Source organism: Myodes glareolus, chromosome 3 (genome assembly GCF_982192425.1).
Source record: "Myodes glareolus chromosome 3, mMyoGla1.1, whole genome shotgun sequence".
NCBI classification, from domain to species: domain Eukaryota; kingdom Metazoa; phylum Chordata; class Mammalia; order Rodentia; family Cricetidae; genus Myodes; species Myodes glareolus.
Window position 1 is genome coordinate 8,382,986 of NC_142028.1, and position 24,017 is coordinate 8,407,002.

General features: G+C 43.0%; 1 protein-coding gene across 6 annotated transcripts in view; it reads left to right on the forward strand.

The window, feature by feature from the left end:
• Positions 1–24,017, forward strand: part of Sox5 (SRY-box transcription factor 5) — a 982,978-nt gene that overhangs the window by 637,522 nt on the left and 321,439 nt on the right. For all 6 annotated transcript variants that reach the window (XM_048432629.3, XM_048432630.3, XM_048432628.3 and 3 more), the window contains one exon: positions 16,714–16,840. In XM_048432629.3, coding sequence (XP_048288586.1) covers positions 16,715–16,840 — 126 coding nt within the window. In that variant the 5' untranslated portion in view covers position 16,714. The remainder of the gene's footprint in view (positions 1–16,713; positions 16,841–24,017) is intronic.

Here is a 24,017-nt window from a genome sequence, read left to right on the forward strand (position 1 = left end):
GATAAATCTTTACAGTGTACAAGAGCATTATCCCATAGCAAGTTGGGAAACTCATGACCCTAGGTGTGTGGATTCTTAGCATCATTAGAAGCACCAAACATGGGGCATACTTTTAAGTTCCCTTTTTAAAAATTGTTCTATATTTAATTTGAGATTAATAATAAAAATCTAAAGATTTAGTAAATATCCCTGTTTATGGGACATACAATTGAGACTCTTGGGTTCTCAATTCCATATATGCTATTAATTTTCTAAGCTATGCATACCTGTGTTACGGTTTAGTTCATAGATTACACACAGTAAGAGGTTAATGGCAGTCATCCACCATAACAGAATAATTAAAACAAATTTGTGAAGATTAAGGGAAAATGGCCTCTCTCTCTCCCAGGGTACATAGTACTTCACTCATTCTTTCTCTCTGGATGAAGCAGCATGGTCCAGGTTCTGTGTGATAAGATGGGGATGGCATTGTGACACAGCACAAAGGTGCTGCATGAAGCCTACCTGAACTTATATAAGCATCATGACGTTGCCAGTCTGCAAATCCAGATGGGTGTGGTATGGGTCACATGCCGGTGGTGCAGATACCATGGACACAGTGCGTGGAGGGGGGATTCGCATCCGTGGTTCTGGATAAAGAAGAGAAGCTTCTCCGTATGACTCAGAGCCGTTCGTTGTCTTAAACTTTCAAAGCGCTTCTTTCTGGACTTTTCCACTTACAGTTTCAAACTGTGGTTGATGGGTGTGTAACTCAAAACTGAAACGGAAAGCCAAATGCACGCTCGGAGGGACTACCGTCTTTAGAGTCAGCTCTCGCTCCCAGCCTAGCCCTGTGGCTTTCTAGCCAGGAGGAGTTCTTAGCCTGGGTATTGTCTCAGTTCCCTTTCTGGGGGTAAAAATGAAGACATTAATAAATGTAGTGCAGGTTTTTATATAGTATTTTACATTACTATTTGTTTGAAATGTAAGTCATATGGCATAAAGTGTATATATTTCCCGTATAGTTCATAAAGATATAACTCCTTTTGTCTGTAATGTGCTTGCGTAACCACAATCTAAACTGACAGGTTCATTCTTCTTGATGGCATCTCGTTCCCCTCAGGAGACAGCCACTCTTCTCTGTCACGCCTCCTCCTACTGGCCAAGCCCTACTTCTCTACTTTGTCATGAATTTACCTATCTGCACATTTCACATAAGTTATGCAAGTATTTCATTCTTTGTGACGAGATTCTATTGTGGAACCAAGTGTTACATGGGCCCCCATATACTAGGGCACCCATCAGCAGGCCAGCTCTGTTTGTTACAAAATAATATTCTACTGTGCATACTTTTTGCCATTTATTATTTGATTGATAACTTGGGTTGTTTCCATGATTTTGGCTGCTATGAATGATGCTGTTCAATACCTTTGTCGACTAGTTCTAGGTAGACATGCCTGTATATTTCCTTGGCGGTGAACCATTTGTTTTTATGGTGTCTTAGTGTTAGTTTATTTTTTTCAAATTATGAGTTTTCTGTGTTTAAAAACAATTTATAAATGATAGCTGATTCATCTACGCATGTGTCTGGATGGTCAGGTATGCTGACTGGAGGGGAGATGGGAAGGTTGGGGTGACCGAGAAGTAAGTTTCCAGATATTTCTTTCCTTTGTATGCATGCTGTTCCTCTGTACTCCACTCCTTTGTGAGAATGTGGATATACCATTGGCCAGGAATTTTCTCTTTAACACACTGTGATATGTTTGTTTCATGATAACCTAACACTGGAAGGTAATTCCCCACTTCTTCCTAAAGGAGTCCCCCACACAAAACAAGTAGAAACACGAACAGTTGCTGCTGTCCACACCGAGCCCTAGAGAAGGGAGATTGGAGGCGGCAGCTTGTAAAAGTATGGCTGAGCATTTGATCTAAGGAAGTTCTCTGCTGGGACAAATATCCACTCTGTGGAACAGAACAGAAGAATGAAGGAATGAAGTTTTACTCCATGCGAAAAAGAATGATCCCCATAGGTTCCTCTAAGTACAGTGCTGCTTCTGGGGCTAGCTGTGGGTAAACAGAGGATTCAGTAATGCTCAAATATTTGTTCCAACCTCAAAGGATAGCCCGAAACAGAACTAGCTTTACATATGGTACATCTCTAGCTGTACATGGCTTGTGGCTTTTACCCAGGGATTTTCTTGGTTAATTAATTTTTTGGCTAACTCTTTCGCCAGTGAGGTTATGGTAGCAATCTTGGTAGAACTATGATTCAGGTCATTTATACATAATGTCAGTCTAGTATGTAGGGGTAGGAAACTTGAGACTAGGAAGTGCATCTTGGGGTTCCCTGGTTAAAGTTTTTGGAGGCCTAAGGTTTAAGAAAGGGTTAATCCGCTCCAGGGAAAAGTTCCTTCCTTTTACAATCTCATCTCACAGTTGGTAGACTGTAGGGTATCTACCAACAAACTCCGACAAACTCCCAACAAACTCCTCTCCATGTATGTATCCTACAAGAATTACCTCTATGTCTTCATTCAGTTTACCTGAATGTTTGCATTTTTAAATAGAACTTACCATCTTCTAAAGTCTTTGAGCTTAAATAATTATTTTGAAGTCGAGAGTAGGTTGTTGAGCAGTAAAAAACCAGTGGCGGCGTGGTAGGTAGAGTGAAACAGATTTTGAAGGGGCCCAGTTGATCATCTGTCTACAAACTTGCCAGCAGCAACAAAACAAGAAAATAAAAGGAGCAAAGAAAAGGAGGCAGGGGTGGGGAAGGTTGGGCAGGACTCTGGCCCTCTTGGAATACAAAGGTCTTTCAGTTGTGGGGGACTGGAATGGGGAGTTTGGATAGTGGAAAAAATGTTCTCCATGTGGTAACAAGGTTGGGGGGAAGCGATGGGTGATTACTTTTCTCCTTCAAGGCTCCTTTATCCTCATAAGTTCCGACAGTGGTCAGCGTGTCAGACAGCCCTCCCTGTTTTATCCGTCCCTTAACTGTGTTCTTTGGTTTATACAGCTGGGCCTTTGTTCAGCTGTGGGGGGAACAGTGGAGAAGCAAAGAGATGGCAGACACAGCCCCTGTGAAGCCGAAAATGTCAACCCTGCACTGGAAAGCACAAAATTCCAGCATTTGGGTTGACATGGATTAGTTTTTACATATTTGTAAAGCAAAAAAGGAAACACCTTTACGTGTGTGTGTGTGTGTGTGTGTGTGTGTGTGTGTGTTCATGTGTGTGTGTGCATGTGTGTGTGTATGTGTGTGGTCAACTGTGGCCTTGTGTGGAAGTATGAGTGAAACATGGGTTGATGAGTAAAATTTTTGTTGACTGTATGTTAGCAACTAGTAAGAAGCAACTTAGTGATGTCACCATCTAAATTACAGTCTAGCAGAGCAATGTCTCTTGGAGTGACAGTATTTTGGAGAATATTCATCAGTGGACGTGTTTCACCATAGAACTATGTAGAACAAGAGACACGGGGAAAGTGGTTTCTTCAGACCATCCCTACGACACTCTGGAAGTACAAACCGAGGCAAGTTTGGGAGGAAACTCACTGTTATCCTTCTATGTTGGCAGATCTTGTACTTTCTGTATATTTCTGCATATTTCACTTCCCAAAGGATTATAAAATATTGATGAGTTCTTTTTTGTCAGCAGTATGTGTCATACCCTTTGTGTTTTGTTTGCAGGTCCAGGAAGGTGATAGTCTTCTCAGTTAATACTCCATAGCTCTTCCACATTGACAGTAAAGAGCTAGGATCCCTAAGCTGCACACAGTAGCAATAGGAACTATACTTTTTACCTCCCTCCCTCCCTCCTTCCCTCCCTCCCTCACCTCTCTCTCTCTCTCTTTCTCTTTTTCTCTTTCTCTCTCATGTGTATGTGTGTGTGTGTGTGTGTGTGTGTGTATGTTTCTAAAAACAACATTGAATGTGTTAAATCAAGAAAGATTAATAGGAGAAGAAGATAAATACTTAGGACATAAAATGAGTTTGGAGGTCAAGCTTGGAAAAGAACAAAGCTTATGGATTTAATTTTTATTCATCCATGCAAAGGGATTTTGGCAAGGAAGAGGCCAGTGGACAGGCTTGGTGTCCTTGTGACTCCAGACCTAGCTGGGCCCTACTGGTTTGTAGTTTGAGTTGATAGACTCTGTGCCCCTGGCTTGTAGTGCTTTTGAGACTGTAACATCAAATCCCTCTGTTGTTCTGGGAAGCTCAGAAAGTCTGTCTCTTTCCATAGTAGCTGTTGTCCTGGGGAAGACCTATGACCTGTATATTTGTTCTCTGCTGTCTGTTTTGAATATAACACAAACATCTCTACTGCGTTCATTTTTTCCCCATTCAGTTGTGCTAGGCACAGCCTGTAACCAATTCTGTGTGGGCTTGGACAAAAAAGAGTATGGCTTCCAAACCGCCCGCCATCAGCAAAGCCAAGACACTCCCTGTCAGGGATATTTGAATTTGGAAGAGGGTACGGACTCACTGTATTTCTCTCCATTGGGCTATCCAGTAAACATTTTTGAAAACTATGAGTCTTTTTGCATTTCTGCTGTGGGATTGTTCTCTGGAGAATTGCTTTAGATAGCTTAACTTGTGTGATTTCACAATGACCTTTGAAAACAAAAGAAATTAAAACTAGACTGGTTACTTAATTATTTTTGTCATCATTATTAGATCCTAAATAAATTAAACATGCCAACAGATTTTACTTCAAGGCATATGCTATACACAGAATAAGTCACATCTGATTATAGAACAAGTTGCTCTTTTTTAGACTTAGCCCGTCATCTGAGAGGGGTGGGGCTCAGTCAACAGGAGTGAGGACCCCCCTATAAAGAAACCTAGATAAGAAGATGGGAAGGACCCTCAAGAATAAGTACTCAAGAAGGTTATTATGAAAGACAAATTTGATTTTTCTTTCCAAGTTTTCTATTGCAATTTGGTGCCATCCCGAAAAGGTCAACATGACTTAATCATTATAACAAGGGAAGTGATATTTATGCAGAGGACTCATGCCACTAAACCTACATAGATTCTCTCTTCTGGTCCAGAGGCATTGCTTTGTGTATGTACTTCCCATGAAGGGTGATGTTCATCAATGGAAATCCATCTTCATTCAAGACAATGATGGCTAAGAAACAATGCTGGGAGCCTAGGTAGACATAAACACATCCTTGATTTTGTGAAATCATAATCAAGCCCTGAGAAAATGACGTGAGTCATTAAGAGAGTAGTGATGTTTACTGTGGTCGTAATAGTTACCTGCTCCTTACATGGCCTGTGCCTTTTGGAGTCATAGGTTTATAGTTACCTGCTCCGTGTATACCTGTGACTTTCGGGTTTCTAGGGAAACCTCCTACTTCCTGCTTTCCTTTAAAAATAGACAAACTTTCATTTTGAAGCAAGAAGTTTAGAGTGATCTAAAGTAAATGAGAGCAATTATAGTTTATAATTGTTAACTATAGGTTTATAGTTACCTGCTCCGTGTATACCCGTGACTTTCGGGTTTCTAGGGAAACCTCCTACTTCCTGCTTTTCTTTAAAAATAAACAAACTTTCACTTTCAAGTAAGAAGTTTAGAGTGATCTATAGTAAATGAGAACAATTAGCATATGATTTTAAGTATATAAAATGAGATGTCCAGTCTATAATTAAGATGTTTTCATAAAAAGAATATTATTAATTGATATATCCTGACATAATCCATTCATATCTCTTCTCCTTCCCAGGCTTCTCTCTCTCTCTCTCTCTCTCTCTCTCTCACACACACACACACACACACACACTGTAGCATATTTACCTGACACAGAACACCTCCATTTTCCTGAAGAGTTCATCCAAGGATAGAACAATAGACACAGAAGGATTTTCCTCTCCCTGGCAGCGGTGCTGATGACCACGAGAGATAGCCCCTGTTTATAGGGATTCCACAGGCCATTTTAATAGATGTCTTAGCAGGGTGCTTGAGACTAGGGGCCCAGCTTATGTATGCCCTTTTCTGTCCCTGTCTCCCTAACTGCTTGTCACCAGAGATTTATAGAAGTGACAGCTCTACGAATCAGAAGCATCCAGAAGATTTCTGATCTCTTTCAATTCCTTTAAGGTTCTCTGGTCCAGAGCACGCAATGAGATGTGTGTCCAGCGTCTAAACTTCAGGGTTAGCAAAAAGAATGGCTACTTAAATTAAAACAGGGCTTAGGATTTTTGCTTGGTTTGGGTCTGGCCACTTCGAAGGGGAGTTTTAATAAAACCTTGTGCAGCATGTACTGGAAGAGAGTTGCTGCTCTCTCTAGATTTTTCCTTCCACTATATCTGTCCTGAGCAGCAGGATGTAGGTAGCTGCACTGGCTGGTCCAACTCCCAGACACACGAGGAGCCGGGCATCTGCGGAGACATGGACGAGGTCTGCTCTGTGCTGACTCAGAGGCCCACCGTATGACTCCAGTCTGGCGCTGTCACGCCTGGTTATGGAAAGGCAAGAACAATGCCTCCCTTGAGAAAGGGGGAAGAGTCCAGCACAGTCACAATTCTGATGTGAAATTTAAATCATCCCCCCACATCCTGTGGACTTAGACCTGTCAGAAAGGCCATACCAGACTTAAATGGAAAAAACGTCTTGTTTCCCTAAAATGTATACCCTCCATATCTATAAATAACAAACTTCTGAGTCCCAGCTCCTGATACCACATTATTCTAAGGAATTTATAAATAATCATGACAAAAGGACTCTGACATTTTTAACCTGTAAATGACTGAAGGTTAAGCTGCTGTTTCTGTGATTAATGACCAATGTGTTACAATACATGAATTGAATAATTCACAACAAATGATCATTTCTGGACAGGCACTAATTTTTTTATTTTTTTTTTTGCAACTTCTACATTTGATCATTTTCCCTGACAACTTAAAAGACTGTATCTTTAATTTTTAAACGCCTCAATCATCCACGTTTCCTTTAAGATACTTAGAGGTTAGTAATCCCATGGTTAAAGGAGTTGTTTAATCAAATGTTAATAGCTCAAAATTGGTGATTCTGTCAGCGAGAAAGGAGCTGAGATCCGCGGGATTACTGATGGCTCCTGAGTGGCAGATTCTGTTATCTCTCTTTCAGATAGAAAATGTTCGCTGCCCGTTCCTTTTTCTTTTCTGCACACAAATGAGGTGTAGTTTTGATGCTTCTTAAAAAACAATTTAGAACTCTCTAGAAACATTTGATGGCTCTTTAATAATGAAAATGACTTAGTATTTATCTTGCAACCTTTCCCCCAAACTCATCTTTCTTCCTTGCTGTGATGGCAGAATAAATTCCTGCATGTTTTCTCCAAACGGAAAAGTAGAGATGGTACCCAGTGCAGGATAGTTACTTTTAATTTAACTCTACTTTTTGAGTTCTAGGCATTTAACATGGTTTAATTTTAAGCAACTATAATAAAAACTAAAGACTCAATTAAATGCATTTTCGATCTATAGACCATGTATTATGGTCTAAATAAAAAGATTGAAAAGAAAATCAATGTTTTCTGTGGGTCAGGGTTTTAGTAGCCCAGGCTGGCCTTGAACTCATGATGTGCATGAGGCTGACTTGAAACTCCTGCCCTTCTTCCTCCTCTGAGAGATGCTGAGATGACAGGTGTGAGCCTCCTGCTGGGGCAGCATCTTTTACTCAGAACTTTTGGAGTGGTCCCCTGGGAGAGGTGCTCTAAACTGGGGGTTGAAATTTTAGTGATTTGTGTTATTAATGACCCAGAAAAGAATGCAGGGGTGAAAGGATCCACGTTCAGATTCCAATCACCGCAGGATGGAATTCTGTTGCCACAAATTAGTTTTTAATTTTTTTGCGCGGGGAGGGGAGATTTTACTGTGTATCCCAGTCCACACTGTTGCAGCTCAGCCTACCAAGTGCTGAGATCAAAGGGAGGCACCACCATGCTCAATCCAGACAGTTTTTAAATACCGACTAACTTGGTTTTTCTTCTAAAACAACAACAACAAAACAAAAATTGGTCATTTTAAAGATAATTTTATTTCTTAGTTTAGGATGTTGAAGCTGAGACGGAAAGTCTTCTTCCCTCCCAAAGCTGACAGGAACCATGTCACACTTCTGATTCCTCTAGAGCTGATCTGTCTTAACTCTGACATCTTTATTCATTTCGAGTCTTTTCCTGGGATGGCCCGGAACTGCCTTGCTCTTCCTCTCCCTGCTCCTCAGGCTTTAGGGGAAGGGAAGGGGTTGGACCGAGGCACCTGCTGAGAACGGTGATGGTGGTCAGCAGATGGGGGCATGGACCAAAGAATTGAAAGTGGCTCTACTGCTATTAGAAAAACAACAGCAAACCGACAAACAAAATAAAGAGGGGGGGGGGTAATGTAGATCATGATCTCAATGCTAAGGGCCAGAGCATGGAAGGCCGTGGAAAGGAGGAGAAAGTCCTGAAAAAGTCCCTGTGATACACACTGTTGGTGGCTCTGACATTTTTACCAAACACTTTTCTAAATGCATCTTGAAGTTTTATAATACGCAGTAAAGATATTTTGTGTACCCGTTCCATTTTAAAGCAGAACAGATTAGCTCCCAAGTGGCTGTAGCTCAGGCTCATTTGTTTTTAGACTTGCACAGGATGCTGGGCTTTGTCTGGTGAATTGTGTGGTAAGACACACAAGCCTCCCTCCTCCATGTGCCCTGTCTGCATGTCTTCATGGGGCATGGGGGAAGTCCCGCTTCCACACACAATGTGGCAGAAGCCAGGGGTCCCATACAAGCCTCTTAGGGGCAGAGTCAGGCATGAGGTCCTCCAATGGGGAGAGGCTGAGCAGAGAAACGAGGAGGGCAGCAAGTTCTGCATGAGACACTGAAGGGGAGAGACTTTTAAAGGAGAGAAATGTGTTGCTGAAGTTTGGAGACTGCGTGTTTACCATAAATAAATTCTGCAGCAGATTTCTGGATATGATAAACCACAGACTTGATTTACAGAATCGATGTGGTGTCTTCGGCGTCCAGGAGGACAACTCTTGGTAGGGAAATGATGTTTTAAATCTTGTAAGGGAGAAGGGAAATATAAACTGTAAGACAAAAACAACAACAATTGAAATTCATAGACAAATGGCAATGGCAGATACTGTCTTTCCGTCACTAGTGTGGCATTCTAAGCATGTAACCAGATTACACGTCAGAGGGGTGTGTTGCTTGATTCACCCATCTGGGTTCAAACAGATTCATTCAATTCCACCGGTAGGGTGGGTGACATCGTATAGTGAAGAGATTTTTAATATACCTTTGAGTTCTGTTCCGTTAATTATCTTCATTCTGAATTTTTAAATTAAAATAATAGTCTGTATGTGTCTTCAGATATTGTCTTTCCTCTTACGGCAAAGAACTTTGAAGAACATTGTGTCCTCTCTGAGTGTGGGGTCAGTCATCTTTGTGTGATTGTTACAAACACACAAGATAGCCAAAATGTGAACAAAAAAGGTCTGTCTTGGCTCAAGGGAAACCTCCATAGTGGGCTGGCCCTACTGCTGTGGGGCTGCACTGAGCATGTGTGGAATAGAACTGGTCATCTTATGGTCTGGCAGGAAAAATAACAAGGAAGAGAGGATTTGCCCCCCAGTGTCTTCTGAGGACAAGGCTCCCATGACCTAAAGAGTTCCCGAAGACCACGTTGTATGGTTCCAACACTATCCTGTAGGACCAGCCCAATGGCAAAACCTAGGGGATTGATAGAGATATTCACATTCTAAACAAAAGCCAAGGAAAGAGTTGCTGATTTATTTATTTATTGTGCTTGCTGTATGTTATGTTCTTATAATAAAGTGCATTTATTTAACCATTTAAAGTGTTTCCCGAACATGACCTACCCCTTGCCTACGTCTTAGCAGGAGGGAAGGGTGGATAACAGAAACTAGTATTAGAGAGCAACGAGCAAGGAAGTCACGTGGCAGTGAGGAACATGACATGGATGGGGAAGGGTCATGTGTCCAACACTCAACCCCATGGACTGGCCGGGAGAATAATCGCACTGCTTCCCTTACCAATTCCATCTTTCTCAGTTGTTTTCTTTGCACACTCACCTCCGTGCAGTTACCTCTTAAGAGCAAATGGTTTGGAAGCAAATTATCCCTCTTTCTAAAACACTGGTTATTGGGAGATTGCTCAGTTGTTAAGCTTTGGCCTGCAAGCGTGGGGAACTGAGTTAGGTCCCCAGCGCCTAGGAAGAAGCTGATTGCTGACTCACATTGTAATCCTGCACTGTCACTGTGGAGACAGCTGGATGTCTGTCCTAGTTTGGTCTAGCTAGGAATCAGGCCTCAGAGAAAAACCTTGTTGGAATAAACAGAGTAAACAGTTTCTGAGGAATGTCCCTGAGGTTGGCCTCTGGCCTCTACATGTGTATACACACACACACACACACACACACACACGTACACACACACATGTACACACACTCACATATGTATATATGCTCTAACATTTGTGTGCAATATACCCTTCACACACATACACATTCATAAATATATGTGTGCCCGCCACATGCATACACACATACACACAGAGAGAGAGAGAGAGACAGAGACAGAGACAGAGAGAGAGGAAGGAGGCAGGGAGGCAGGGAGGGAGGGAGAGAGTAACTAGGTGATGTTGCTATGTGATCCATTAACTCGGACGAGTTCTTCTTTGCCCTCGTATAGATTTCAGCTTTCTAGCGTAGTCACTTAAAGCCAATGCTTAACCAGAACTACAGTGTATAATCCTGTTTCCCCCCTTTTTATCTCCTGTATTCCCTTCTCTCCTTGCTTCATCCAGAGCATTTTCTCCACTATCCCAAAGCAGGTTCTATTTCTCCTTCATAAACATGTCAGTTTTATTTTATATGTGTGAGTCTTTGCCTGTGTGTCTGGGTGTACATGTGAGTGTATGTGTGTGAGTGAATTTGTGCACATGTGTGAGAGTGTGTGAGTATGTGTGTGTGTGTCAGAATGTTTCTGTGTGTGCTACAACGTCACTTCTCATGACGGCGTTTTCTCCTGTGCTTATTGAAGTCCGTTCAATCTTCACAAGTTCTGGCAGCACCCTCTGATTTATCTACTGAGATAGCATCATCATGTGACCCATCTGTCATAGTGTACACATTTCTGGGAAGTCATCTGTAGACGGAAGTTTCTGTCCTTCCTGGTCCTCCAACCATTCAGTCCCAAGGAAGCACACATAGGCATGTATTAATTATAAACTGTTTGGTCTATTACTCAGGCTTGCTACTAACTATCTCTTACAACTTAAATTACCCATAATTTCTGTCTATGTTTAACCATATGGCTTGGTACCTTTTCTCAGTAAGGCATTCTCATCTTGCTTCCTCTGTGTCTGTAATTGCACTATAGTCATCTACCCCCGGATATTCTTTCCTTATTAATTCTGTTACCATCTACCTGAGATATGGGGTCTTTCTCTAAACATTTCAGTGAATGAATTGTTTGATTGGCGAATGGGTATATGTCTTCTTTTACTCACATATAGGCAATTCAAAAAATCCAATATATCTCCACTGTTTCTTCATGACCCAATGGTTATTTCCTAGGCACAAATTATTCCCATTCTTTCATCCGTTTTTATTCTCACTTATTCATCAGGCAGATACGTTAATGGCGGAGTTGCCTGTTGGGAATTGTACTGATACATAAATAGTTGTATCTGCTTGAGTCTAGAGGACTAGACTGTATTGGAAAGGAAGTCAGAGCCAGTGAGTGCCCCACAAGGTCCTGGTTTCAGGGTGAGCCAGCAAGCCCTCACGGAGACCAGAATGTTATTCTGCATAACTGCAGAGTGAGCATTTGTAGCCACTGAGCATCTCTCCAGACTTGCCAGCATATTTGAAACATAACTGTAAGGTACTTTTATAAGAACTTTAAAAATAAAATGTGGGAAGCAAACACGCACAAGGCACCATGATGTTTGAGTGTCAGCACATGAGAAGGTAGATATTACACAGACAATTATTGGAACTCCAGGAAGAAAGACAACACTGCCACATGGCCGTTCTTGCCTGCGTCCGTCATCACTGTTGTCCCCACACAGTCGGGCGGTCCCCAACTTTAGTAGCTATCCATTTAACAGATGTATTTGAAAGACCATTTTCAAAGATGTTTAGATATAAGTCAAGAAGTTGTGAATGGAAAAAAGTTTGTCTCCATTGTTCCTACGTTTTAGTGGGAGAGGCAGATTATAAACAAAGAAATAAGTCTGTAATTCTATGTCCAGGAAAAGTGGGGAGGAAGGAGCTTGGCCTGTGGAGAGCGTTTGAAGGAACTCTTTTGAGGAGATTTGAGATTTTAGGAGAAATATGCTAGAGACAGAGAGCAAGATTGTCCATGTGGGGAGGAAGAGACTTTAGGAACAGCCAGCGTGGCATTTGTACATTTGGATAACTGGGGTGTTAGTGTCCCATTGCAGACACCAAATGGCTTTGACTTTCAATTTTGAGGTCAGAAGTTCCGAAATCAAGGTACCTTCTGGGGCAAGTTTCTTCTAGATACTCTCCAATACACAGACGCCATCTTCTCCTTGCTCCATCTTCTCTACACTGAAAGCCATTGCCTGGATTCTGACCTTGAGTCTTCCTGGGCCCTGCTGGCTTTCCATCTTCAAAGCACAGGGGTCAGTTTGGACCCCAACAATCCCTGCCGTCACCTTCCCGGTTCAACATCTCACACCGACAAAACCTACCCTCCAGTCAAACTCGACACTTTCATAAGCTTCAGGGATTAGGGCCCAGGTGTCTTGAGTGGGCAGGGCCTTGTTTTGATGAGCACCTGGGCTTTGTGGCATTCACTATTTTAGAATTACGGAGGAGCTCAAAATGGCCTTGGTATTTAGTCTGCACTTAGGAACCCATGCTAATAGCTTTCCGGGAGGAGACACGCAGGCATCATGACTCTCTGACACTGCCCCTCCCCAAGGTCAGCCCCCCGCTGTGTTGCCGGTGCTCAGCACTGTTGGTTTCGTTTTCTGGTGGCAGTCTGAGCCACTCTTTCTACCCGTACGTGTGTTCTCCATGAGGGACTGCTAGCAAGGCATTCCCCGTGCAGAGAGACCCTTGCTGCAGCAGCGAGAGACCCAGTCATTCTGGGAGGACTGGCTCACTAGCACACTAGCATGATTATGCAGAACATTACAGTAGAGAGGAAAGCAAAAGTGACTCCGAAAAGCGAAAACCGGCTTCTCCTTCCAAGGGGACCGTTGCTTATCTACTCCATTCATGTAACTCAGCATCCCAGGAGCGCTAGAGAGGAGAGATGGGATTCCATCCATGCTTCTCAATCTGCTCCTTTTCCTAAATAAACCTGAACCCTAAATTTATATTGACTTTCTAAAAGTATCTCCGTCTGCATTTCAGCTTCCACCCTTCCTTCCTCCACGAAACCAGCTCTATTTATCCCCAAACTCTCATTCCTCTTTGCCATTCTTCTCCCTGAACGTGCACCAGGTACACCATCCTCTGGCACCTCCCACAGCCTCTGGCCTTGAGGAACCAGGGACGGGGGTTCCACAGTTGGCTTGGTTGGGTCTTAACCTCAGGAGTCTCTCACTATTTCTATTCCCTGTACATAAAATCTCCTTAGTCACTTCATGTAACTCTTGAAACAGAGACACCAACGGTGTCATTAAAAGTTCTTACTAGGTAAGTGTCTTGCACTTTTTAAGGGTAAACTAATACTTATTGATGATTTAAAAATGTCTCTCTCAGTCTAGAAGAGACATGAATTCTTTGAAGAACGTCTCCTCGACCAGACACAAAAGTGAGTTAAGATACTACCATCACTCTGGTGAAGCACAGTCCCACAAGGCGCCACCATCTTGAATTCTGTCAGCCTTAGAGCAGCTTCTCTGTAGTCTGGGTGTTTGTTATTGGTAAAGCACATACATTACACTCAGATTGCCCCAAGGTGCCCTCACCCTGCGACACAGCCATCCAAGTGTCATAGCTGCAGCTCTCCTAAACCAAGGGGAGTCTGTGATGCCTCCCTAATTTGGTAGGCAGAACTGGAGAAATGCCATTGTCATTGCTCCTTTGACTATCGAGGGTGAGTGACAGGAAACACGGGCGCTGCTCACTGCTGTGAGGACTGCAGCTGAGGCTCTCCATATAATTTGTTTGGATACCAACTTAACCTTATTGAATCATAACCATGCGTGTTCTTACTGCAAGCACCTGTCTTGCAGGAGGCTTTACATGACATTTACTAGCATGGCTGCCAACTGTCAACATGCGAAGGGCAACTGACAATACTTTGAATATGGAGCTGGTGGCATCAGTTGCCTTCCGGCATCCTTGACCTTGAACTTTTAATCCATCAGATACTACATCTGAGGAAGATCACTTAGCCACTTGCACAGGCAGTGAATCTCAGCCCCGAGGTGGCTGTCCACCTTGAGAACAGGGCTAACATCTCTTTCTACCTGGTTTTCTATAGTTCTACTTCTGGATTTTGAAGTTTCACTACTGAGGATATTAACAAAGTGGAAATAAGCACTTCAGTCTTGGTCCTGAGAATGGTAGAGTCGTGAAGACTTTGGAGACCAGCTGAGCCAGCTTTCTTGTCTGATGGTCAGGGACCAAAGGTTGTCAGTAGCCTAGAATTTTTAGGTGCAGGAAGACTGAATGCACATGAGACTATGGTGGGGGACCATAGAATACCATCTATCGAGTCTCATAACAACACAAGCATAGAGCCTTCATCACAATGATGCAATCAATGGTTAAAAACCATCCTACTAGTGTGCTCTGACAAATCTCTCCACCAAGACCTTAAGCGTTTGAGCATCCTCTTCTAGTAAAGCCATGAGGTCCAAAACGGAATCAGAACCCTGAGAACAGAGTATTCCCAGAGGTATATGTAGTAATGTAATTGACCACATTACCAATGAGACCTAAATGATTCTAACTGGATTTACTTCAGCCTTTCCACTCTTCTCTGCATTTATAGTGAACTTGGGGGTAAGCCTTTGCAATGGAGTTGGAAGTAGTTGTACTTGAGTACTGAGCACTCATGTGACAGCTGCCTGTAGATACTCCCACCCCTTGATCTGCTCGGATCTTTGCTGGTCAACAGCACCAATATTAAGATTCCTTTAAGAGCACTTGATGACTTATTCTATTCCTTTACACTTATGTATGGCAAGTCTGGGAGGTTCTGAGGGCAATTTTGACTTGCATGCTAATTTTACAGCAAAACTCTTAGAAGAAAATGTCTCTCTTATTTTTAAACTCTTTTCTTTTATTTCCTTCCTTTTTCTTTTTTGAGGGTAGAGATTTATGTGTGTGTGTGTGGGGGGGTCTGAAGTCTTTAATATAAGCAAGTGCTTGCACTCAGTGAGCGTCTGTCCTGAGTCAGGGACTCCACTGGTTTATTTTTTCCAAAAGCCTTAAGAGGCAGATAGTATCTCTCAGTTTAAAGAAGAATAATCTGAGAGAAAGAGTCTATCACTCATAGCAGAATCACTTGTCAGGGATGAGAAACAGATCGTTTGGAAATATACTTGAAATTTCTAGGTCTGTGCTATGCATAGCAGTAGTAAAGGCCTCCATCAGGAAATATGATGTCTGTCTCTTGTCCCACTGGACTAGAATGAAAGGGGAGGGTTCTACAGGCACTCTTTGTATGTTGAAAAACAACCAGGACCAAAAAAAAAAAAAAATCCGTTCTTTCAGGCTCCGACCAAGCTGTACATACCACAAGACAGCCGGTTGTCTTTACACGAGGCATTTTATCTCAGCTCCATTTCTGGGTAAAACTTTTTCATGATGGGAGAAAGAGCTGCCCCCTCACTGAAAAGGTTTGCTGTGTATTTTAAGCTCCGATGATAGTCTGAAACCTACTGAATCAGAAAGACAATGCTCGGTTCTTGTCCCTTTATCTAAGGCCTGTTTCTCTCAGCCTCTCATACCAAATCAAAGCATGGGGATTCCGTTCTGTCCTTAAATTCTGAGGAGTAAATTACTGTAAACTAGCATCAGAATAGGGTATGGGTGCATGCAACTAGAAACGAAACGTTAAAAAATATCCTGATGTGATCTGCTCCCTCAACATGCTGGTGTGAGAACCAAATGTCAAAATGGCTTAAACGTTTCACTAGACACAAATGATAAAATGTTTGTAGCTCTTAAGTTTTGAGCAAATATCCAACTTTCTGTCAGTTTCTCGGAGGACTGCTTCCGGGCATATTTCTGTGTCTCATGGTACTTTCACTGTTAATGCAGTGTAAACGCGTTAGAGTGGAGAGCATGTATTTATTTTATTATATATATATTTTTTTGATGGAAGAAATTTTAGTGTTTTTCTTTCTTTTAAACTGCCCCACAGTATTTGCTGTTCACAGATGTTCTGTTTTGAATAAGGTCTATCAAAGTGTAAAACTAGACGGATACTTTTTTTTCCCTGTAAAATGGAATGGGCTTGCATTATGCTGCGTTCTTAGGTGAATTTTCTTGTTTAAGAAGCCAGAATACAAGAGAGTGCTATATTAGTGTATTATTCTCACAGCAAACAAGCCCCGTTCTGTCGCTACCTGCTTGGCCATTGTTTCTGATTGTGTGCGCTGTGCAGTGGTGTTTGGATGGCTTCCTGCTCTCCGCCAGCACAAAAAGGCATTTCTGTTACAATGGCCCCTCACCACACAATGATGGCATTAAGGATTTATGTGGAGGTTTCATTATTTTCTCCTCTTTTGTTCCTTCCAGGATGTCTTCCAAGCGACCAGCCTCTCCGTATGGGGAGACAGATGGAGAGGTAGCCATGGTGACAAGCAGACAGAAATTGGAAGAGGAGGAGAGCGAGAGGCTCCCAGCCTTTCACCTTCCCGTACATGTGAGTTTCCCCAACAAGCCTCACTCTGAGGAATTTCAGCCAGTTTCTCGGCTGACGCAAGAGACTTGTGGTCCTAGGGACCCCCCTGCTCAGCCCCACACAATGGCAGGTTTCTTATGGTCTCCCTGTCCACCAGACCATTGCTCTAATAGCTTGGCTCCAGCCCTTTGCTTGAAATGATCATGTGTTTAAGAATCACAGAGAAGATTCAACTCAGACTTCATAGAATTCCTTCAATAAACGGGTTTTTCCCCCAAAGGAATATAAGAAAGGATATTTAGTTCTTTGTTTGCTTTTCGGGGAGCCTGTCTCTGACACAAACTTAGGGAGGAATCCATACAACATGCAAAGATCATGTTAAGATGACCTGGCTGAAGTTAGCAAGAATCAAACTCGTTTTCTTATTCTTTCTCATGCAATGTTGAAGAAACTTTAGTTGTAATGGCCCGCCTTTATCATTGCTAGTCTTCATGGGTCAGACTTCCTCCAATCATTTGATTGTATGTCCAGATTTTTAGCTAATGTAACACACACACACACACACACACACACAGAGAGAGAGAGAGAGAGAGAGAGAGAGAGAGAGAGAGAGAGAGAGAAAGAGAGAGAGAGAGAGAGAGAGAGAGAGAGAGAGAGAGAGAAGGGATTAAGCCCTTCTTAATACCACAATAATTTATAACTTTCCTAACAATCCAGTAAATCTAGTGAGGTATTACTATTAATTCTCTTTTATATTGGAGAAACCTGAGGCACGGTGAAAGTCTAAGATGTTCCAGGTCATAGAACCAGGATTTACCAAGGCAGGCTGACTTCTGGGCCCATGGTCCTGACCCTTCTTCACGAGAACTCAGGCATAGTTTATGTCTTCTTGTTTGTCGCTTGGCAAGCTCGGTCACATTCTCCACGATTGCTCCCTCTTCCCCACTTGGTCACTTACCGTCCAATGCAAGGCTGAGGGAACAGGTGGGCAGGGGACACTGAGGTCAGCAGGGTGAGCAACCAGGCTCCCCACCTGCTATTATGTCTCCGCGATATGGATTCTGCTTATTATTTTGACTATTGCCTGCTCTCAGACAGTACCACACCAAGAGTGTTTCTTGGACGGATTTTTCCCTGTGACAGTGACATACATACATAAGGCTGGAGGGCTGAATATAAATAGGATGGCACAAAGGACGGTGCCAAGATAGCGATAAGATAATTTTAAGCATCCTCATAGATGAATGAGCCTGAGAGAGGCAGATTAAGTTACTGAAAGTGGGGACACTGGGGACACTGTGAGGAAGTTCTGGTCTACAATCTATGGGTCTCCTTGAAGCAGGGAATTCTGTTTATGAGCATATATAACAAGCTAGTGAGATGCTCACGTGGAAGGATGCTGGCCATACAGACTTAGTGAAGGGAACTACATCCACAGAACTCATCTGGAAGGAGAGAACCAACTCTGGAAAGATGTCCTCTGACCTCCACACGTAGACATTGGTACACATGTGCCCATGCTCATACACGCATAGGCTCACAATAATAATAAAAGTATTCAAAAATTGAAATAATGGATCTGAGTTGTGCTATGATTTCCAGTGAGTTCTTCAGTAGTTCTGTGACCCAAAGTGGTTGAGATCCACTGTGGTATAAGTTTTGGTGTAGTAGAAGGAGCGGGGCCCCTTGTTTGTCCCAGCCACCCTGCTAGCTTACACCCGAAATAATCACACAGAAATTGTATTAATTAAATTACTGCCTGGCCCGTTAGCTCTAGCCTCTTACTGGCTAACTCTCACATCTTGATTAACCCATTTCTATTAAATCTGTGTATCACCATGTGGCTGTGGCTTACCGGCAAGATTCTAACCTATGTCTGTCTCAGGCCGGAGATTCATGGTGTCTGCCTAACTCTGCTCTTCTTCCCAGCATCCAGTTCTACCTTACTTGCCTACCTAAGTTTCTGCGCTATCAAATGGCCAAGGCAGTTTCTTTATTTAACCAATGAAAGCAACACAAATACAGAAGGACCTCCTACACCATAAAGCCAATGACCCATTCCGTATGAGCGATATCAACACATGAGTAGCCTCTCAGTTTGTTTCTACCTCTGATAGTTCTTGTATTCATCAGCTTTTCTTCTCTCATGTGGACACTTGAACACATCAGGACCCCAACTTCTGAGCCCTTCTGTTAGATGATTCTCCCATCTCCAACTGACTTGCCTACCAGAGAAAGGATTGTATGGTATTCCTCACTGTCAAATGTGTGTGTGGTGTTGCCACTTCCAGAATTTCACCCCCAATCCTCATCTGAGCAGCAGTTCCCATATAAACTACCCCACACTGTGAGTGGGCTTCTCTATATTCTACACAGATGCAATGCTTTGGCCATGGCCAGCTTCACACACAGCTGTGAACATGGCCGAGCACCATGTTAATGGCAGTTCTACACATTCTCTTTGTGTATCTTTCTGATTTTTAAATATCATCTTCATGGTAAATAATGCTTTTTCACACGACTAGGTCAGCACATCCTAGATGTGGTGCACTCAGTCCTCGTACAGTGGGTAGTACTCTGTTCTCTCCCCATGGTCCCGTATCTTTAATCGGTGTCCGCATTATGACCTGTGCACTTAGATGTCTGTCTCTACACAATACACAGGATTTCTTATTGATTCTCCCTCTCTCCCTCTCCTGGAATATAGCATGAAGTAGATACTCAGTTTATGATGATTCGATTAATACTTAAGTTGATATGGCTCAATAAATACTAAGTATTTAGAGGCACAGTTGCCATACACGTCAGTTCTTGGTGACAGTTTTGTAGAAATTCAGCTACAGTGATGCTGACTAGTGCACTGTCTGAGGAGTAGTCAGCAAGGAAGCTCCTAGAAGAAGACCTATTTTAAACATTTATCGAACTGGTTTGCTATATTTGTGGTATTATTAATCAACACAAATAATTTCTTTTTATAATAGACTATTGTTCGAGCCACACAATAGAGTCTTAATGTTTCATAAGGAAATATATTCTCTACATTTTTACTGAGTATCTTTGAAAATGGGGAATGTGTCATAATCTGTGTCGTAGAGTGGCTCCTGCAAGCCTGCCTGGCAGAATCAGGGAGAGACTTTCCATATAAGACCTCAGTTCAAAGGTATTTCCTGAGACGGAAACTTGGTGCACTCTCCGCTCCTCACCAAATAAAGATGAGGATTCGGAGTCCTGTTCATATCCAGTTATGAAAGTGTTAAGGACTGAAAAAAAAAGCCAGATAAGGATGTAAGTCTACCTCTCTGAGCTCCTGGGTGTTTTCTTAGTATTTGGAGGCAAAAACTAAAGACCTAAGTAAGAGAAACTCCCAGGTAGCTATAATCAGCACAAAGGCTGAGAATTAAATTCTACGTAGGCTTTGAATTGCTGGGAACTATGCAGTCTTGTGAGATACATGGTGCTGTGAGGCTGTTAGATACCCCATACTTGTGGGATCCAGGCATGGGTGGATGAAATAATGACAAGGGGAATGCTACGGGTTTGTTTTGAAAACGAGCCCTCAGGACCTTGACAACTGGCTAACAGCAGAACCTGACTCCTGATCATCTCCAGAAAGCTGGGCCTTGAATGGTTCTGCCATGAGAATGGCCATCCCGACCTGTAACCTATCTGCAGTAAAAGTCCTCCTGTATCTTTAGTTGATTGTTTGGTTTGTGTGTGTGTTTTAAAAAATTTTTGCGTATGTATGTCCTGTGCATAGGTATGATTAAAAGTCTATGTGTGTACATCTGTATTCTGGTTATTCTGGTACACACACACACACACACACACACACACACACACACACACACACACACGTCGAAGCTAAATTTCACTGTTGGTGTCTTGCTTGGGTGTTTCCACCTTGTTTTTGAGTCCGTGAGTCCCAGTGAATGTCGGGCTCACTGGTCCTGGCTGGCCTGGCCATCTGTCGATCCAGGAACCCTCCTGTCTTTGCCTCCCCAGGGCTGAGATCCCAGGCACACACTGCTGCACATGACTCTGGCGTGTGTATTCGGCCCCAGGCTTTGGCCTGTGCCGCAAGCGCTCTACAGACCACGTCGAGTCTTCTTCCCAGCCCGTGGGTTTGCATTTTGTTTTACTTGCTGCTTTAAAGCGGGCTTGGTTGCTGCTTCAAAGTTTCAGAGGCAAATGGGTAGCTCTGTGGTTCAGATGAGCCTTAAGGAAAGTTCCGCTATGGACCAGTCGAATGGAAGATGCAGACAGTCTCTAGCAGACGAGCTCACAGCTCTCAGCACAAGAGAGTGTGCATGTCCAGAGGGACAGGAGCAGCTCTGAAGGCCTGGGGGGGCCTCTGGTGTTCACAGTGGGGCAGCCTCTGGCGCTCATTTTCTGTCTGGTTGCATGCCGCATCTGTCGGTGAGCTCTCAGCTCCAGTGCAAATGTGATATGAAATGAGAGCCACCACCACCCGTGGTTCCAGAATAATCTGTTGTCTATTTTTTTTAAAGCCTATTCTGTCTCCCTCGAGCTTCCTTTTGATTTTTTAAACTGTTCTTGTTTTGAAGGAACAATATGTTATTTTCAGTATGAAATCATTGGAGAGGCTTGCTCTAGATGTAACTGAATCTTATTAAAAAAAATAAGTGCATAGATACTTCTGCTGTGCATTGTTTCTGGTCCTGCTGGTGGCCGTGTGCAGCCTAGACAAGAGCAGCGTCAATGTGCTGCACCCTGGACCTTCCCTTTCATGGGACAAAATCAGAGGTACCACACTGCCTGATTCCGGCTCAAGCCCTTCTCCACCTGTCAGTCTCCCGGGTCACTGGAACTAGAGTTACACCCCACTATGTGTGCCAGGCTGTGTGTGCATGTGTGTGTGATATGTGTGTGTGCATACATATGCACAATGTGTTGTATGTATTTGAAATAAATTTTAGTATCTCATTTAGAGCTGATTTCATGGAAATATTCAGAACTGGGTCTCCAGGGCCAGCATGCACTCTGATGGTGCACGTTAGTGTCAATGTGCTTCCACACTGTAGGACCAGCGTGTGCTGAAACCACCTGAGTGTGAGTCTACTCCCACCTCAGTCCATCAGAGAGAGAGAGAGAGAGCGAGAGAGAAAGAGAGAGAGAGAGAGAGAGCAGAAGGGAGGGTGAGATAGAGATAGAGATGTGTTTTCAAATTAACTTTTTATAAAAGATGAAATGCTAGGGCTTCTAAGTATAACATAGCAAGATCCCAGTGTAGGAGAAGCAGTCTTAATCATCGAGTAAGCACTCGTCCGGTCTAACCAAGAGAAGAAAGAGATGTTCAGGTTCACAGTCGGCACTCCGGCTACTTTTTCACACGAGGTCATCTTTAACTGCAGTGTTGTAGCTGTGTGACTTTAGGTGCTTGTTATACGAATTTTGCTTACAATAGAAGAATCAATTATGCATTTTTTTGATATCTAGGATAATGCTACCTATGGGATAGTATTAAGAAATTTTAAGGGAAAAAGAAGAATGTATGTCTATGCCATTCAAAAACAAATGACAGAATAAGAACTTAATTATGGGGTGGTAAAGAATGCTATTCTTGTCTGATGCTTTCTATATGCTTTTAAATGTCTGTTACCTTTGTACATCAGACTTGGCATTAAGTTCTTGTGGCGTGGTAAGCCCGGCTATTGTTAAGCCAAGGTGGTCCTTGTGCCATTTGTAATAATGAGAATTTCACTGTTTAGGGAGAGCCCTCTCCTATACTCTAGACAAAAGCATAATTACTATTGAGTGATGTGGATGTGGGCTGCCCTCTGCTTAAAAGCACAGGGACTAGATTCAGATAAAGTGAGCACGCAGGCTGTATCTGCTGGGTGGCAGTGTGAAGTTATGATCACAGACGGGATCGTTCGACACCACACGGAGTGTGATTTCACCGGGTTTATCTCTAACCTGTTGTTGCTGGCAGAGATAGGCTTCTTATCTGAACAAGGCCAATTCAATTGCAGCAAGGTAATATGGTGACGAGTTTGTATTTGGCTTTTTTTTTATGGTAAATTGATGTTTATCATACAATGAAATGACATTGTTACAAACATCACCCTGTCTGCATTGTCACAAAATACCCCCTGATGCTGTTTATCTAGACATAATTCCAGACTTGTGTTTGAATGGAAGTTCAATTTTTCTATGTGCATTGTGCTGGGAAATTATCCCTAGGGCTATCAGGGATGGAGACAGAGAAACACAGTCAGCTAGGACCCCAGAAGCTGCTGGAGAAATTGGGCAGTTGATCATTCTGTCCTGTGCCCATGCCCTTTGGTTCAGCCCCATGGTGGGAGGGGCTGGCTCATGGTAAGTCACAGAACTCTGATTAGGGCTGCAGCAATGGTTCAGTGTGTGGAGCACCTGCCTTGCAAGCATAAGGGCCTTTGTTGAGATCCCCAGCACAGAAGCGGGACACAGCAGTGTGTGCCTGGGAACCCAGGGCTGGGAAGACAGGGACTGGAGGGTCCCTGGGCCTGTTGCTCAGTCGTCGAGTTCAAACAACAAGCCCGGCTCCTGAGAGGAAGTAAAACAGAAATGAACATGAAACTGTGTCTTTCTGCCTGAGGTTTTATATTTAGAATTAAGTTAGGATGATCACCATAATATAAAAAACAGAATTCATGTAAGATGTTGGAATTCTTGGTGGTGAGGGTTCTCAGTACAAAGGTGGGTGAGATTTGAGGAGGGTCATTAAAGTCACTTAATCTGAAACAGTTTCCCCGAGAGACACAATGCTAGACTCCCAGATTTGAGTATCCTGCACACGGTTTTAATTTCCATTGTTGCAAACTCCTCACACAGGCATTTGGTTTCGTTGTTACTTTAAATACTTTACCCAAGCACAGAAAGCCCATTGCAGAACAAGTTTTTTAAAAAAAGGTAGCAGTTCCAAGCACGCCGTAAAGTCTTTAACATCAAATTTGGCAAAGTTGTTGAAATAGGAAACTTACAGCAGTAGGCACAAACACATCTCTGCTTGGTTGGGATTCTTTGGAGTTTGCTTTGTGGGGTGACTGTCCCTTCTGCAGTGGGGAGAAAGATGGCTCATGTGGCTGAGATGCTGACGCGGTGAGGGCTCTAAAGGGCAGGACTGGCACCCTGTGTAGTGGTGCCCTGACCTGTGAGTAGAAAGCTGTGCCATTTCTTACTCTACGGCTAACTTTGA